The sequence below is a fragment of the Bombina bombina genome, chromosome 6, assembly GCF_027579735.1.
Source record: "Bombina bombina isolate aBomBom1 chromosome 6, aBomBom1.pri, whole genome shotgun sequence".
NCBI classification, from domain to species: domain Eukaryota; kingdom Metazoa; phylum Chordata; class Amphibia; order Anura; family Bombinatoridae; genus Bombina; species Bombina bombina.
The window spans coordinates 556,985,790-557,005,029 of NC_069504.1; the positions used below are offsets into that span (position 1 = coordinate 556,985,790).

Below are 19,240 nucleotides of genomic sequence, written 5' to 3' on the forward strand. Positions count from 1 at the left end.
AAAAGTCACGGCATGAAAGTGAGCGGCACACCTTTACCTGGCCGACTCTAAATACCAGCGGGCGGCCAAAAGCAGCGTTAGGACCCCTTAACGCTGCTTTTGACGGCTAACGCAGAACTCTAAATCTAGGTGATTGAATGCAATTCCCTACTAGGACACAAATTCAGGTGGAGAAATTATTTATCACATTAGCTTCACTATAATTTATCATATCACAGGTTTGGAAAGCCATTGGTTTAGCTACAGTTTAAGTAACATTCATTAACATCGTACAAATTGGACTTTCATTGTCATTGAAAATGTTGAGTTTCATGTCCCTTTAAATATTTAATGTATGTATTTCACTACCATATTATAGTTATTATAGCAGCTTTAAATGTCTAAGACATAAATCCTTGCGTAACATTTGTAAATGTATAAACAAAAATGTGCAACCCTTGAACCTTCTGACCCAAAGTGTCATTTTCTTTCAGCTGCCACCTGACAGCCCAAATGGTCAGCTGTCCAGGATACAGATAAGGTTAACAGGTTAAAATGATGAATTATGTTAAGACAGTAGGACTAAAAAAAGAAAGAGGGAAAAGTGAAAAAAGAAAGAAAGAAAAAGAGAAAGTAAGAAAATGAAGCTACAAATTTAAGAACCTTTAAGTTAAGTTCAGAAACTCAGTGCTCCATTACAGACCTGAACTGATGAATCACCTTTATAGGTTTTCTGTGGGGGGTAATTTATCAAACTCTGTTCTGTGTTAACTCAGCCATTTTGCCAGGGTCTCCCATTAGTTTGTATAGGCCGTACACTCCAGAGAACCATCTTAACGCTTAATAGTGTTTGATGAAGCACACTCGCTAAGTCTCATTACTTTGGTCTGCCTCATGAATCTTTGCTAGAAGAAGTCTTATGGTTGTCAAAAAATATAACTCATATAAATCATCTTGTATTCCACAAAAAATATAAGTTTACTTTAAGGAATGTTTAAATCCACAATAACTATGACTAATCTATTGTGGTATATTGTGTGTTTTGAAATGTATTCAATATAGTTAGCAGCCGAATATATTGTAAGTGGCCTTTATTTTGAAGAATCAAAGTCAATGTATTTTTTTTAATTATACCAAGAATACATAATAATAATGATAAATAATAATCTCTTTTAGCAGCTTTACAGATACATCCTCAAAAGCAGGAAAACAGCTCTAATCCCACAAAATATATTTATTCAACTAATTTAGTACTCACACACTTACAATAAGCCATAACATGTTTCTAGCTAAATTTACATCATCTCACAGACCTTTTCTTTACTAGTTCCTAAGGGAACATTATACGTAAAAAGCATTTTAACAAGCTACATTTTTTACCTGAAAAAGCTGTTACAATTATACTGACCCTAATACATTGGCAATAGTTGTCTGCTTCTTGCTAACGCTAATTGCCTGATCGGTCATTCCTGCTAATGGTCATTGGTACAAGTGGACACACTTAGGCTGGCCTAACTAGAAAATGTTTATTCAGGACAGAAGTATACATTTAAAAATATGTCCACTATTATGTAAATGAAAAAAAAGATACTAATTACTATGCGCCTTTAAATCTTTGAGTTGGGAACAAACAATGAGGAAAGTGACAAAGAGGGAACAAACACAAGCAAATAATACAGGACACAGGTAGAAATACACAAGTCTTAAAGAGAGGAGAGAGAAAAAGGTATAGTACAAAGAAAGTAAATGACCCAGCAGGGTGAAACTGGGAAGAGAAAGACAATGCAGGGCTCGGTGGAGAATAAAGAAAGAGCAGAATCAGAGAAAGGAGGAGAATGAGGATGTACCAAGAAGTGGTCACAGGACAGAAGAACAGGCAAAAGAGAAGGGTACACTGCTATTCTTCACCTGTCATTGTAATGTTACTGCTGTATAAAATACAAATGTACAGCACAATTCTGTGCACTGTGTTCTCAATGTAAAGACAATTAGATATATCTACATGGTCAATTTAAAGTCACAAAAATGTAAATCTCTCAGTAGCTTTTGAATACAGAAAACACAGAATACATAAATTCTTACCTAGGCCTCCAAGGTTATAATCAAAAGATTTGACATTCAGCAAAATCGGTCCTCTCTCTTCCTGACCCTCCTCTTTGTAAAAAAGTTTGTAGCCCTGTATTGTTACTGTTTCTTCTGGATCTTGCTGCCACCTCACAGCTATCACTGTACAATTCAGAGGATCCAAACGGAGTTCTGGGGAGCGTGGCGCTGTGAAGTAGCACATATATACATATAAGCTATCCAAGATTTATTACCAGTTTCACCATGTACTCACAAGACATTTCTGTGGTGCTGTTACAGAATAACATACCAGCCAGGTCTCAACATTTTTAAAACAAACTAAGATCCTTTTGGCTGCATTTGTTTTTCTATAGCCAAATAGTTTTGCAGTTGTTATCAGTTTAAACCAACCAGGTACAGATATGTAGCAGAGTTATAGCTTTGAGAAGTCAGCAGGGTGTATTTGAAGTTTTGAGAATTAGAAATTGCTAAATTTTCAGAACTAAATTACATCAAATGCGACAAAAATACGTAATGGAAATATATTGGAAATGAATTATACATAACTAAACATTTTTAAAAATATCTAAACAGTGTCCTTTTAAGCAAACCTTACAATAATCAGAAGTATGACTGCTGCCATTCCAAATGTTTTAAAATTGCATATAATTTCCAAAAATATCTATATTTACAAAAATAAGTAAATAAATAAAAAAGCACTTAATAAAACAGGCAACTAAATATTTGTAGATTTCTATCTGTAACTATTAACCCCTCAAACGACCTACAGGGTACGTCTTACACAAACTGGTCTTTAAAGACCAGCGACGTACCCTGTACGTCGTTAGGGGTTTAAAGTGGCTGGAAGCGATCCTGATCGCTTCCAGCCGCTTTGAAGGTATTGCCGTGATGCCTCGATATTGAGGCATCACTGCAATATCTTTTTTCAAATACTGATGCAGAGAGAGCCACTCTGTGGCCCTCTCTGCATCGGACAGCGATGGTGCGAACGTTGGTGGGAGCTGCTGCAGGGAGGCGGGTGGGCGGCCATCGCTGGGATCAATTACGTCAGCGGGGGCGGGATCACACGCGGGTGCATGAGCACGGGTCTGGGCACGCGCACGGTGGCGGAAAAAAAGAACATTTTTTTTTATTTGATCGCATTTGGTGGTGAAATGGTGGCATTAAATATGCCAAAATTTATTATGCGATACAAATTCAGAAATGCCTCCTTGTTTATCAGTGGCTATTACTAGCTTTTTTTCTCCTAGTTTTTTTCCTTTAAATTAATAAAGAAATATTACCTCTTATGCTTGTAGCTTTTGGGGTCCTGTGAGATGTCCAGACAGAAGATTCTCCCCATCCTATTCGTGTTGCTGCCGCTATACGGACAAGGTAAAGACTGTCTGGCTTTAGACCTTCTAGGACATACTCGTGTTTATTTCCTGGAAGCTCCAGAACTTGGACTGAACTTTCAGTACTCATTCGGAATAACAACCTGTACAGTGTGATTACTCCACGTCGGAATTTGGCAGGAATTGGAAGCCATGAGATTAGAATATCTGTGGGACTTCGGCTTGTTAAGCTGATTTCTGGAGCTCTCAAAGGAACTGTTTAAAAAATATACATATATTAAAAAACAAATTGTAGAACACATTGATTGTCCCTTTCTTTAATTATTAGAACTGTTTACCTCAGAATCAATTATCTTTCAAATGCAATTTGTAAATGCCTTTATATTGTTCATTATTTTCTGTCTTTTAATATTTTCTTTTTCCCAGCCATTATTCTGATCTATATTTGAACATAAATATCTAACCTATGATAATTGTGGTATATATATATATATATATATATATATATATATATATATATATATATATATATATATATATATATATATATATATATATACACACACACAAATACTTTATTTAAGAAGCACCAACATATTCCGCAGAGCTGTCCAAATAATTTAAATAAAACAATACAATGATATAAAACTTGTAAGAGACAGGATAACATTTACAAACACATACAGGAAGAATTGAGGGCCCTACTCCCGTGGGAACTTACAATCTATATATATATATATTTACTATAAATGTGTGTGTATGTGTATATTATATATATATATATATATATATATATGTATTGTGAAGATCACTGTATGGAGGATGTTAGTTCTTACCATCTTCAAGTGTATTTTGAGTCACATGATCTGACATTTGACTTGCACCCATTGGCATATACGCAACAATGTAAAATGTATAGTTGCTAGCAGGATCCAAGTCGTCAATTATATAATGTGTTGTGTCATTTCCAATAACTACTTGGTATTCTTCATTATTTAAACCTTTAAAAAAATAAATAACAAATAGGTCACATATTAGATTTCATTTTGACATAGATACAGGTAAGTGTACACGGTCAGAAAAATACATTTATAATAAAATAAATTCAACCATGAGTGTTGCAAGAGTCAGACTAAAAAATGAGTACTTCTTGATTGAAGTGAAGCTGCGAATATGGGTGGTCTTCATTGCTAATATGTAAAGTAATTGGTGAAACAGAACACTCTGTGTTAAAAAAACAAAAACAAAAAAAAGCTTGTTGACTGACAAAGTAGCACAACTCCATTTTAAAATGAAAATCTGTATAGTCACTTTTTTATCCCTGTTTAGTAAAATAACAGAAACATTCAACCTATAATGTAGCACTATTAAATAATACATTTAATCAGAATTTAAGTTTTATAACAGAAAATTAAATATTCTGTTAAATGTTTGTTAAATCATTTTCTAAATAAGCTATCCCCATGTGTCCAACAACAAGTCACAACAAGTTGTGGTTAGGTCTATTAAACAAACTGTTAACACTGTTCGCTTTCAACCACCTATAATGCCTTCGGCTTAAACTAAAGTGATTAAACGTTGGGAAAAACAAACCTATTTTGTAGACTGTCCTATTTAGTAGGGTAAAGTCTCTAAAACCATTGGTAGGAAACAACACAAAAAGCTGAACCTTAAAAGAACTGATTATTTTGTTAAAATCTATTATGACAGTGGAATAATATAAAACCAGGGTCGTTGACATAGAATGAGCTGTATAAATGTGCTGTGTCTCAATGAGCTTAAAATTTAAAGCAATTCAAATTAAAATATGCACAAGAATACCCAGCTTTGATTGCTTTTGTGGTGATTTAATTCCTTTAGATTGGAACTGGTAAGCGGAATAAGATTATTGAAAGCTGTTGTGGTTAAGGACTATTTCACACTAAAATGAATGTCAACTTAATCAAAACTCTCATAGGACCCCCCTTTCCGCCACCATTAAATTTATAAACAAAACTAAGAGTAAATCCCACTATTAAGCTTTCCCACATTTCTGAACTAACTCAAAAGCATTTTAATTAGACAAGATTAAGGACATCTGACAACGGGCCCGTTGATGGTTTATTAATTAGGAATGTTGTGGCACGATTTCTGACCCACTAAACAAGGCCCTTAAGCTCAAATTAAAAGGCCTTGTTCTTGGCGTGAATGAGCCGCTGGGCCTCATGTGGAGACCTGATGAAATTGTCATAATGGGCAGTGAGACGGGCCTACAAACACAATCACTAGTGCCTTTGTAGAGCTTCCAAATTGCTAACAAGGAATTAATACACTCATGCTCTCACATCAAGCCATTTAGTTTGCCTGGTATCCTAGACTGCTAATTTAAATGCAAGATCTATAAAAGGACACCTGTTGTTGTTTTTTTCTTTATATAACTTTATAAAACACTATTTATTTCTGAGGATACCTAACTTCCACAAGTGAGAGAGCTTGTGTTGGTGGGGATGCAGGGATTTATGCTTCTGTTTTAAAAAGAAAGAGAAATGTTAATAAGGCTCTTGTTGGTTGGAAACTGATAATAATTAGGCATTTGAATTACAATTAAGACAGGCCCTTTGAAATTATGTTTATATTCACGTTAGTAAAAAAAAAAAAAAAAAAAAAAAAAAAAAACACAATGATGTGCGCAATTCGTTTTTATTATCTTCTGAAAGCTAATTTTGTTGTTTAAAAATGTGCAGCCAAATGCTTTGATTTAGAAGTAACTAAAATAATTCATTTTGTATAATGTGTGAAAGTGCCATTTTTTTTTACTTTACAATTTTTTTGCCACCATCAATAATGTGAAAAATACAATAAAATATATAGAACTATATGGGTAATATGGTGAATAATAGGGTCAGGTGAATGTCTATTTAGTGACATGTGATTGTCAGAGCAGATGATCCCCTTTTACATTCATTTTTCTATACAAATGTTTCAACAGAATGTATATTAAACATTCAGATATAGGGGCATATTTATCAAGTTCTGTATGGAGCTTGAAGCCCCGTGTTTCTGGCGAGCCTTCAGGCTCGCCAGAAACACAAGTTATGAAGCAGCGGTCTAAAGACCGCTGCTCCATAACCTGTTTGCTTGCTCTGAGGCGGTGGACAGACATTGCCTAAAATCAACCAGATTCAATACGATCAGGTTGATTGACACCCCCTGCTGGCAGCTGATTGGCCCAAAAATCTGCAGGGGGCGGCGTTGCACCAGCAGTTTACAAGAACTGCTGGTGCAATGATAAATGCCGACAGCGTATGCTCTCTGCATTTATCGATGTGCGGCGGACATGATCCGCAATATCGGATCATGTCCGCTCGCACATTAATAAATAGGCCCCATAGAACTAATGTTCCAATAATTTAATATATCATGCAAATATTACTTCTGAACAATGATTGCAATAGACTTAAAATAAAGACTACAGGAAACAGGGAAAGTTAGTGTTTGTTTGCAAAAACAAATTTTGAACGTTTACCAACTTTCCTAATTTAAAAAATAAATAAAAAATGGGCTGAAACATATGCCCAATCCCTGTGAATAAAATGTGAATGCAGCAGTACTGAATGTGCTAATACTGAATTTTTTTAAAATGTATAGTGAAAACCAGTCATGCAATGCACCAAAAATGGATGAATGAAATTATTATAAAAAAATAAAAAAAACATTTACATTTAAATTTAATTTTGAAATTTAGTATTCGTTTGAGACCGTAAACGTATTGAATTCTAGTTTAATTTATTTCTAAAAAGAATAGCAGCTGCTAAAAATCTATACCCATTTCAAAAACATATATGTCAACTGACTTCTTTCTTACCCTCTGCTTTCATGTAATGCACAGAATAGGCAATGACTTTCTCTGAGTTATATAGAGGCCTTTCCCAAGATAGAATAATGGCTGAACTTGACACTGTCTCAGCCCGGAGGTGACGAGGTGCACTGGGTCTGTCCTCAGACATAACCACTGTTAGTCGAGCTCGGGAAAGTATGGACCCCCGGCTGTTCTCAGCCATACACTGATACACTGCATCATCTTCAGGGATTATCTGGTTAATCACCAGTTTACTATAATGAAGAAAAAAATCATACAATGAAGGGATTCAAAGTACTTACTGCAAATGTGTTTAAGAAAGCTTGAGGATTTACTAACATCCTTAGGCCTAGATTTGGAGTTCGGCGGTAAAAGGGCTGTTAACGCTCCGCGGGTTTTTTTCTGGCCGCACCATAAATTTAACTCTGGTATCGAGAGTTCAAACAAATGCTGCGTTAGGCTCCAAAAAAGGAGCGTAGAGCATATTTACCGCAAATGCAACTCTCGATACCAGAGTTGCTTACGGACGCGGCCGGCATCAAAAACGTGCTCGTGCACGATTCTCCCATAGGAAACAATGGGGCAGTTTGAGCTGAAAAAAAACCTAACACCTGCAAAAAAGCAGCGTTCAGCTCTTAACGCAGCACCATTGTTTCCTATGGGGAAACACTTCCCACGTCTGCACCTAACACTCTAACATGTACCCCGAGTCTAAACACCCCTAACCTTACACTTATTAACCCCTAATCTGCCGCCCCCGCTATCGCTGACCCCTGCATTACACTTTTAACCCCTAATCTGCCGCTCCGTAAACCGCCGCCACCTACGTTATCCCTATGTACCCCTAATCTGCTGCCCTAACATCGCCGACCCCTATGTTATATTTATTAACCCCTAATCTGCCCCCCACAACGTCGCCGACACCTGCCTACACTTATTAACCCCTAATCTGCCGAGCGGACCTGAGCGCTACTATAATAAAGTTATTAACCCCTAATCCGCCTCACTAACCCTATCATAAATAGTATTAACCCCTAATCTGCCCTCCCTAACATCGCCGACACCTACCTTCAATTATTAACCCCTAATCTGCCGACCGGAGCTCACCGCTATTCTAATAAATGTATTAACCCCTAAAGCTAAGTCTAACCCTAACACTAACACCCCCCTAAGTTAAATATAATTTTTATCTAACGAAATAAATTAACTCTTATTAAATAAATGATTCCTATTTAAAGCTAAATACTTACCTGTAAAATAAATCCTAATATAGCTACAATATAAATTATAATTATATTATAGCTATTTTAGGATTAATATTTATTTTACAGGCAACTTTGTAATTATTTTAACCAGGTACAATAGCTATTAAATAGTTAAGAACTATTTAATAGTTACCTAGTTAAAATAATAACAAATTTACCTGTAAAATAAATCCTAACCTAAGATATAATTAAACCTAACACTACCCTATCAATAAAATAATTAAATAAACTACCTACAATTACCTACAATTAACCTAACACTACACTATCAATAAATTAATTAAACACAATTGCTACAAATAAATAAAATTAAATAAACTATCTAAAGTACAAAAAATAAAAAAGAACTAAGTTACAGAAAATAATAAAATATTTACAAACATAAGAAAAATATTACAACAATTTTAAACTAATTACACCTACTCTAAGCCCCCTAATAAAATAACAAAGCCCCGCAAAATAAAAAATTCCCTACCCTATTCTAAAATACAAATATTACAAGCTCTTTTACCTTACCAGCCCTGAACAGGGCCCTTTGCGGGGCATGCCCCAAGAATTTCAGCTCTTTTGCCTGTAAAAAAAAACATACAATACCCCCCCCCCAACATTACAACCCACCACCCACATACCCCTAATCTAACCCAAACCCCCCTTAAATAAACCTAACACTACCCCCCTGATGATCTTCCTACCTTGTCTTCACCATGCCAGGTTCACCGATCCGTCCTGGCTCCAAGATCTTCATCCAACCCAAGCGGGGGCTAGACATCCACTGAAGAAGTCCAGAAGAGGGTCCAAAGTCTTCCTCCTATCCGGCAAGAAGAGGACATCCGGACCGGCAAACATCTTCTCCAAGCGGCATCTTCTATCTTCTTCCATCCGATGACGACCGGCTCCATCTTGAAGACCTCCAGCGCGGATCCATCCTCTTCTTCCGACGACTAGACGACGAATGACGGTTCCTTTAAGGGACGTCATCCAAGATGGCGTCCCTCGAATTCCGATTGGCTGATAGGATTCTATCAGCCAATCGGAATTAAGGTAGGAATTTTCTGATTGGCTGATGGAATCAGCCAATCAGAATATAGTTCAATCCGATTGGCTGATCCAATCAGCCAATCAGATTGAGCTCGCATTCTATTGGCTGTTCCGATCAGCCAATAGAATGCGAGCTCAATCTGATTGGCTGATTGGATCAGCCAATCGGATTGAACTATATTCTGATTGGCTGATTCCATCAGCCAATCAGAAAATTCCTACCTTAATTCCGATTGGCTGATAGAATCCTATCAGCCAATCGGAATTCGAGGGACGCCATCTTGGATGACGTCCCTTAAAGGAACCGTCATTCGTCGTCTAGTCGTCGGAAGAAGAGGATGGATCCGCGCTGGAGGTCTTCAAGATGGAGCCGGTCGTCATCGGATGGAAGAAGATAGAAGATGCCACTTGGAGAAGATGTTTGCCGGTCCGGATGTCCTCTTCTTGCCGGATAGGAGGAAGACTTTGGACCCTCTTCTGGACTTCTTCAGTGGATGTCTAGCCCCCGCTTGGGTTGGATGAAGATCTTGGAGCCAGGACGGATCGGTGAACCTGGCATGGTGAAGACAAGGTAGGAAGATCATCAGGGGGGTAGTGTTAGGTTTATTTAAGGGGGGTTTGGGTTAGATTAGGGGTATGTGGGTGGTGGGTTGTAATGTTGGGGGGGTGGTATTGTATGTTTTTTTTTACAGGCAAAAGAGCTGAAATTCTTGGGGCATGCCCCGCAAAGGGCCCTGTTCAGGGCTGGTAAGGTAAAAGAGCTTGTAATATTTGTATTTTAGAATAGGGTAGGGAATTTTTTATTTTGGGGGGCTTTGTTATTTTATTAGGGGGCTTAGAGTAGGTGTAATTAGTTTAAAATTGTTGTAATATTTTTCTTATGTTTGTAAATATTTTATTATTTTCTGTAACTTAGTTCTTTTTTATTTTTTGTACTTTAGATAGTTTATTTAATTTTATTTATTTGTAGCAATTGTGTTTAATTAATTTATTGATAGTGTAGTGTTAGGTTAATTGTAGGTAATTGTAGGTAGTTTATTTAATTATTTTATTGATAGGGTAGTGTTAGGTTTAATTATATCTTAGGTTAGGATTTATTTTACAGGTAAATTTGTTATTATTTTAACTAGGTAACTATTAAATAGTTCTTAACTATTTAATAGCTATTGTACCTGGTTAAAATAATTACAAAGTTGCCTGTAAAATAAATATTAATCCTAAAATAGCTATAATATAATTATAATTTATATTGTAGCTATATTAGGATGTATTTTACAGGTAAGTATTTAGCTTTAAATAGGAATTATTTATTTAATAAGAGTTAATTTATTTCGTTAGATAAAAATTATATTTAACTTAGGGGGGTGTTAGTGTTAGGGTTAGACTTAGCTTTAGGGGTTAATACATTTATTAGAATAGCGGTGAGCTCCGGTCGGCAGATTAGGGGTTAATAATTGAAGGTAGGTGTCGGCGATGTTAGGGAGGGCAGATTAGGGGTTAATACTATTTATGATAGGGTTAGTGAGGCGGATTAGGGGTTAATAACTTTATTATAGTAGCGCTCAGGTCCGCTCGGCAGATTAGGGGTTAATAAGTGTAGGCAGGTGTCGGCGACGTTGAGGGGGGCAGATTAGGGGTTAATAAATATATAACAGGGGTCGGCGATGTTAGGGGTAGCAGATTAGGGGTACATAGGGATAACGTAGGTGGCGGCGATTTGCGGTCGGAAGATTAGGGGTTAATTATTTTAAGTAGCTTGCGGCGACGTTGTGGGGGGCAAGTTAGGGGTTAATAGATATAATACAGGGGTCGGCGGTGTTAGGGGCAGCAGATTAGGGGTACATAAGTATAACGTAGGTGGCGGTCGGCAGATTAGGGGTTAAAAATTTTAATCGAGTGGCGGCGATGTGGGGGGACCTCGGTTTAGGGGTACATAGGTAGTTTATGGGTGTTAGTGTACTTTAGGGTACAGTAGTTAAGAGCTTTATAAACCGGCGTTAGCCAGAAAGCTCTTAACTCCTGCTATTTTCAGGCGGCTGGAATCTTGTCGTTAGAGCTCTAACGCTCACTGCAGAAACGACTCTAAATACCGGCGTTAGGAAGATCCCATTGAAAAGATAGGCTACGCAAATGGCGTAGGGGGATCTGCGGTATGGAAAAGTCGCGGCTGTAAAGTGAGCGTTAGACCCTTTAATCACTGACTCCAAATACCAGCGGGCGCCCAAAACCAGCGTTAGGAGCCTCTAACGCTGGTTTTGACGGCTACCGCCGAACTCTAAATCTAGGCCTCAGTGTCTAATGGGATGATACCTTAAATGTATTCCTTTTAGCTACATAAAAGCCAAATAACAAGTTTATACACTTAAAGGGACATGAAACACAATTTTTTTATTTCATGATTCAGATAGAGAATACAATTTTAAACAACTTTCTAATTTACTTTTATTATCTAATTTGTTTAATTCTCTTGGTACCATTTGTTGAAGGAGCAGCAATGCACTAATGGGTTCTAACTGAACCCATTGGTGAGCTAATCACAATCAATATATATATATGCAGCCACCAATAAACAGCTAGAACCTAGGTTCTCTGCTGCTTATGAGCTTGCGTAGATAAACCTTTCAGCAAAGTATAACAAGAGAAAGAAGTAAATTAAATTATAGAAGTAAATTGGAAAGTTGTTTAAAATTGTATTCTCTATCTAAATCATGAATGAAATTGTTTGGGTTTAATGTCCCTTTAAATTGTTATGACATTGAAACCGATCTCCAGAGAACAAAACATTGCCAAAAATTAGAACCTACCATATTTGGTATTTGTTGTCAACAATAATGTTTAACGGATACATAGAGTAGTTTGAAAGATAATTAGTCTACCAATATTAGAATAAATAAAAATAAATAATACCCAGTTTAAGACTGAAAGAGTGCAATCATGTTCATTACTGTATGAACATAAAAATTAAGCACAACCTACCATGTATATATTAAATAAATTTAACTTGGCAACAACTGTGTTTCTTCACCTTGAGTGACCGCACATACCAGTGAATGGTAACTGGTGGATATTTAAAGGACAGCAGAAATGCATAATCAATAAATGCATGAGAAAAAGACAATGCAAAAACACAGTCTGAATTTCAAATGTGTAGTTTTTTTTTTTCTGATAAATTTCAAAGTTGATTTAAATTTCCTCTCCCCTGCATCATATGACAGCGATCAGCCAATTACAAAATGCATATTCATAAATACTGTGACTTGCACATGCTCAGTAAGAGCTGGATCTGAATCGTAAAAGTTTAATTTTAACTTAAGCGTTCCTTTAAATTCTGACAACATCAAGGGGTTGGAGAGGGTATAACATGATTAAACCAAGAGAATAGGAAAGGCACGCAGAACCTTCTTCTTTTCAATGCACTAGACAAATGTGGCTGTTTTACACAATTCAGCTGCTGGATCATCGGCCAGGCTTGGTCATAAAGAAGCCACTGCTCAGCCATCTAAAATGGGTGAGACCTGATCTGAGTGATAAAGGCGTGGTGAAATACTGAGTTAGCCATTAAAGACCACACTAACATAATGATAAATTAGGGAGATTTATAGAATAAACAAGTTAACTTCTAATCTTTTCTTTCCAAGGAACTATCATAGGGAAAGCATTCACTATATGCAACATGCAAAACATCAAAATGTGGAACCTGAAGGGCACAATGTATAAGTCTCAGTGCTTTCTTAAAACTTACATACAAAGGAAAGAAAAAAAGGCTAATGTTTAAAGTTGTTCACAAAGTTATTAATATAAACCAGTCAACCCATGATATCTGGTAGAAGGAGTTGCATTGATTTCCTGTCCTGCTTTTTGGAAAGTGGTTAAATCTGCCAGATCTTGTGGTATACCCATGCAGTTAGTGGAGGATTTATTTGCCTAAATCAGGGCAGATATACATTTGTTAGCTAAATCCTTCTTTGAAAGATCACTGTTTGTGAAGCCATTTAACCATAGAAAAATAGGAGGAAGCAATACATTTCAACCATCAATAAATTATTAATATATCAAAAAGCAAAGGTCCTTATAAACATCCAGTGAGTTAACCTGTACTGTCCTTCTTACCTATTGTACATTTTTATTCTACCATTTGAATGCATTTTTCTTCCATTTTTCAGCCAGGTCATTTTTGGAGTGGGAACTCCATCAGCTTGACATACAAAACGAGCCGTGCCTGCCCGAGGCCTTGTCAAACTCTCTGGTTGTTCTATAAAAGAGGGTGGGGCTAAAGACACAAAAATAAAATAAGAGTTTTGCAGATGAATTTTTTTTTTTTTTTACTACAGTAACAAGAGCCTTAAAAGCATGGAACCTACCCAATACTGTAACCGTAGCTATAGCCACTGTATAGTTGCGGGTACGGGGAGTAGTTGCTCGACATATGTAGACTCCAGCATGCTGCAGCTTCAGATCAGATATAATCAGGTTCCCATTTCCAAGAACTCTTGTGTTGAAGACATCAATTGGTTTTTGGTCTAAATCCGTAAATTGAACAATAAGTGGTAAGAATACAGACACTTTGCAAGCTATGCAATCAAATTAACTAACCTAGAACTGTAATCAGTGAAATAAAGATTCACTTGTGTTATTTCCTTCTATTTATGATGACGGTTAAATTAATGCATTTATTAACTCAAAGTCTCATCCAATCAGTTGCAGTTAGCGTATAAAATCTTACCCATTCTACTCCATGAAATAATTGGCTTTGGGTTCCCTGTAGCAACACATTCCAACGTGACTGTTTGGTGCAGGGAGGCTGTTGTGTTTTGGGGAGCTGCTATAATTACAGGTCTCTCGAAAGATCCCATTTCTTTGGCTATTTTAAAAGAAAAATAATTTAAATAGCTGTTTTAAATTGAAAAAGAAAGATCATAGAACAAACCTCAATTATTTGATTATGGAAATGATAAAATACATTATATATAGACTACATATAAAATATAATATAGAAAAATATGGGGACTTTTACCCTGTTATGATTATTGATAAGGTACCTGGTACAACTGTTAGAGTTGCCTCCATGCTTTTCCTCCGGGTTGAAAATGTAGTAGCTACACATCGATAGTTGCCACCATCCTTCTGGGTAACTCCGTAGATCTGAAGAACTCCTTTTGATAAGACTGTAATCCTTTTAGAAAAAGAGAGTATGAAATATGTGTACTCATATACACTGCTTGTAAAATCCTTGTGGAATTAAACTGGTTCTATGGGCTCCATGTACTAAAAAGAGAGCAGACAAGCTTCTAAACTCGAGAAGTTGTCGCTCACCTTCGCTACATAAGGCAGGGGATGAACAGGATCTGCTGCCTGTATGTATCATTATAGTGAAAATGTAAAGCCCGCCCCTTCTTTCACGTTACCAATCGATTGTTTAAATTTTTTCTGTAATCTAATTGTAGGTTTTCAATTTCCCCCAAGTTGTTATACAGTTATGGGTGCTGCCATATTGTAACTTAGTTATCCTAGCTTTAAAAGTCTGTTCTTATCTAACATCCCCAGCTAAGGTAAGTTAGTAACAGCTATAAATAAGATGATAAAGTAGCTTTCTCATAGGCTTTAAAATATTTTATATCTGTACTTAACTGTCCTCAGCAGAAAAAGATTAGATAAGAGAAACCTGGATTTCAACATGGAGGCGCCCATTACTTTATAGATACTAAAACTACACTTATATCTTCTATAGTAAAACAATTAATATAATAAAAAAATACGTCTACATATTATTGTTAAGTGAATCTTTGTTCAGAATACATCACTAAAATATATGTGCTTTGAAACTAATTATAGATATTAATAAATAGTAAATCTAGGCACAGAGATTCTCTATTGGTTTCTGGGCGCTTACCTGTCCATTGCAAGAGGCAAAGCTGTACGGTTTAGCTCCCATGTAATTATAGGTGGAGGGTTAGCCACTATCTTACAAGAAAACCGTGCCACACCTCTCTCTTGGACTTCTACTGATATAGGTTGTTCTTCAAAAGCAGACATGGCTAAAAAAAAAGGGAAATATAGGTAAGAAAAGTGTAAAAACTGACTTATTGTATTTCCATCACTTCTCTAGAGCTTACTGTTTTTTTCATAATTCTATTACATTTTTGTCTGCATATTTTACTTTGTTGTACACTCTGATAAAAACATCTAAATTAAAGTAGCAATAAGAATTATTAAAGGGACATAAGTCTTCAAAAACAAAATTCTTTACTGCATTAGATGTTTGCAGATAAAGAAAACTCCAGAGCAGCAATGCACTACTTGGAGCTAACTGAACACAGCTGGTTAGCCAATCACAAGTGTTATATGTCTATAGCAGTGTTTCCCAAACCCAGTCCTCAGAGCCCTTACTCAGGCCAGATATTCATTATATCTTAACTAGAGCACAGGTAAAATAGTCATCTGATGGGTGAACTGATTGTTTCATCTGTGCTTTAGTTAAGATATAATGAATATCTGGCCTGAGTAAGGGTCCTGAGGACTGGGTTTGGGAAACACTGGTCTATAGCAAACATTCACCAGCTAGCTCACCAGTAGTGCATAGCTGCTCCTAACCTATGTGTGTGTTTCACGTGAACAACAAAAGTGAATTGAAAGTGTCCTAAAAGTGCATGCGCTATATGAGCCATGAAAGTTTATGACTTAAATATAACTTTATAAACCTAGCTTTAATTCATGTCACAATAAAATACACACAAACTATAATTATATTCTGCTGGTAACAACATACACACAAAAAGATGTATTGCACTTTTAACGTTCTGAGGGTGTTCTTCTATGAGAATGCATGAAAGAAATGTAAATCCTATCTCCAGGCAGTTCTGAACATACAAAGGAAAAGCATCTGGATTTGTGCTTAACGCTGACGTTACAATTTTTTTTTTACACTTTTGCAATTGACAGCCATAAAGAATACTGATAATGATGTATTATTTTGACTAATTTCTTCTCATCCCAATGCTAAACAACAATAAATGGCTTTGAACAAACAAACGTTTCCTCTATTTCACTGTGAAAAAAATAAATATTGTAATCTTCTTTTGGAAAATGGACACAAGACTAATTAATATTGCTGCAAGTACTCATTAGTATAGTCACCATATAAAGCTGAATTCATTTTCTTGCATACTTTTATTTTCTTTCAAGCTTCTAGTTAATAGCTAAAATCTAATTTCTATGCTAATAAATTCCATTGTTACCACACAATCTGTTGCTAGTGCTAATTTCAGTTTCAAATTCACACTGTAAAAGCCATACAGTTTTGGTGCAAAAGACCAATAAAAACTATCCACATCAAAAGATGTAAACAGAGTTTTGTTGTTCATGAAAACAACCGTTTCAAAACACCATAAATGTAATTGCCTTTTTATGTGACACTCACTCCTTTTCTTTTTTTTGACTGGAGTAATTCCCAATTTTACAAGCAGGAGAAAACAAAACCTGCTATTGTACTGCAGAAAACCGTGCTGTAAATCTAAGCTAAGCTCCTGGAATACTGTAAATGGTACGTGATGAAATTGCATGCCTGGTGCAGTATGTATAGTGTGTACATAAACCAAAGTAATTTCCTCAAATGTATTTTATTTGTATTTTATATGGCAACTCTAAATTATAATAAACAAATCATTTATCCACCAAAAAGAGCAAAATAGACGAGCAAAATCCAAAGTGAATTATTTTCCAAATTTATCTTAAACAAAGTCATCTAAAATAGACTCCTGCTGATTTTATGCACAGCATTAACCACACAATATATTTTAAGACTGACCATATCAGTAGTGCTAATGCACTACCAGGAGCTAGCTGGTGATTGATGGCTACACGCAGATTGCCTCTTGCCATTGGCTCACCAAATGTGTACAGCTAGCTCCCAGGAGCGCAATGCTGCTCTGGTGCTGACTTTAACTTTGTGTTTAACTCCATTGAGGGCAACAAATACATAATTATATGCAAGCAACAGTGCAATAATACAGTGCTCTTACACCATTTTATGTTTGCACATTTGTGTCCCTTTGCACAGAGAGACTTGTAAAATGACACATTGTTACCTTATTACACTGAGCATGCAGCTATTTGGCTCAGCAAGGATACAATTCTGCATCCAATTATCACACTACCGGTGACAGGTCAGCTCTATTTAATCAAATATATTAGATATTTAATAACCTCACTTTATGTTACATTTAAGATTTGGGTTTCCATATTAATTGCAAGCTTGCGAGGTAGAGAGATCAATTACAGTTGTTGAATTAAATGAAACTATCGTCAGTTTTTTTTTCTTTTTGAGTGTCTTGTATATTAAGTTCTTCATGCTCCATTTCATTTTCCCACTCTGTTCCTGTGATTGTGCAATTTACTGTAATGAATGTTGATTAGCACTTGAAAATACAGAATCTTCCATTTCCTTTCCTAGCAAGCTGCCAGTTATGCTTTTTAATTAGGTCAAAACAGGAAACAATCTGACCACTCACTCACTTGAACCTCCATTCAATGAAACGTTTATTCATTCCGAAGCAATGGAATCACAATATTTTGTTGCATACCATAGAACATCCATAGCAAAATAAAGCGTAATGGTTGAGTGTTGGAGTTAACCATCGTTAAAACTGAATTACTTAATTCTACATTTAAGCTGAAGTACCTCACTACATTTTGTAAGCTGAAGCACTAGGAATCATTATCCAATTAGCCAGCAAATGTGCTGTGAAATATGTATAAAGCACAAAGCAATGATTTATTGATCTATCTTAAAGGGAAGTTAAACCCAACATTTTTTTTTTTTTTTATCCAGACAGGGCATACAATTTTAAAGAACGTTCCAATGTACTTCTATTATCAAATTTTCTTCTTGTTATCCTTTATTGAAAAGCATAAAGGTAAGTTCATGAGTGTGTGCATGTCTAGAGCACTACATATTCGCCCCTGTCAGCTTGACTTCTCCTCATTTATCATTGTACACAAGCGTTCCTGTGCGCTCGCGTGCATCCCCGCCCCCCTGCCAGCGCACAGCCAATTACGTGCTTTCCCCCACCAGGGAGATTGAAATTCTTCATCTAAAAAGTGGAGAACAGGGCAGGGAAGCAGCGGTCTGATGATCGCGGATTGATAAATCCTGATTGCAAGTTTGCAAAGTTGTGTGAACCTGCAGTCAAAGGGGGGATAAGGGCTTGATAAATCGAGCCCTTAATGGCAGCAGTTATGCAATAATTCTATACATTAGCAAGGGCACTAGATGGCAGCACTATTTCCTGTCATGTAGTGCTCCAGACATGTGCATGCTACCTATCTAGATATCTCTTCAACAAAGAATAACATGAGAACAAAGCACATTTGATAATAGAAGTAAATTGGATACTTTTATTAAATTGGATTCTCTATCTGAATCATGAAAGAAAAATTTGGGGTTTCATGTCCCTTTAAAGGGATACTGAGCCAATTTTTTTTTCTTTCATGATTTAGATAGAGCATGCAATTTTAAGCAACTTTCTAATTTACCCCTATTATCAATTTGTCTTCATTCTCTTGGTATCTTTATTTAAAAAGCAAGAATGTAAGTTTAAAAGCCGGCCCATTTTTGGTGAATGCATCCACAGTCATCTGTATGTATTTGTATCTATCTGTATGTATCCAAAGCGATCTGTAACAGTGTTCTCCACAGAAAATGT

General features: G+C 36.2%; 1 protein-coding gene across 1 annotated transcript in view; it reads right to left on the reverse strand.

Moving 5' to 3' along the window:
- Window positions 1-19,240, reverse strand: part of PRTG (protogenin) — a 176,839-nt gene that overhangs the window by 105,678 nt on the left and 51,921 nt on the right. Inside the window, exons 3-11 of the mRNA XM_053717502.1 lie at window positions 15,430-15,574; window positions 14,579-14,712; window positions 14,263-14,400; window positions 13,901-14,059; window positions 13,650-13,809; window positions 7,243-7,490; window positions 4,235-4,399; window positions 3,348-3,653; window positions 2,062-2,250 (exon numbers count right to left, since the gene is read on the reverse strand). Coding sequence (XP_053573477.1) covers window positions 2,062-2,250; window positions 3,348-3,653; window positions 4,235-4,399; window positions 7,243-7,490; window positions 13,650-13,809; window positions 13,901-14,059; window positions 14,263-14,400; window positions 14,579-14,712; window positions 15,430-15,574 — 1,644 coding nt within the window. The remainder of the gene's footprint in view (window positions 1-2,061; window positions 2,251-3,347; window positions 3,654-4,234; window positions 4,400-7,242; window positions 7,491-13,649; window positions 13,810-13,900; window positions 14,060-14,262; window positions 14,401-14,578; window positions 14,713-15,429; window positions 15,575-19,240) is intronic.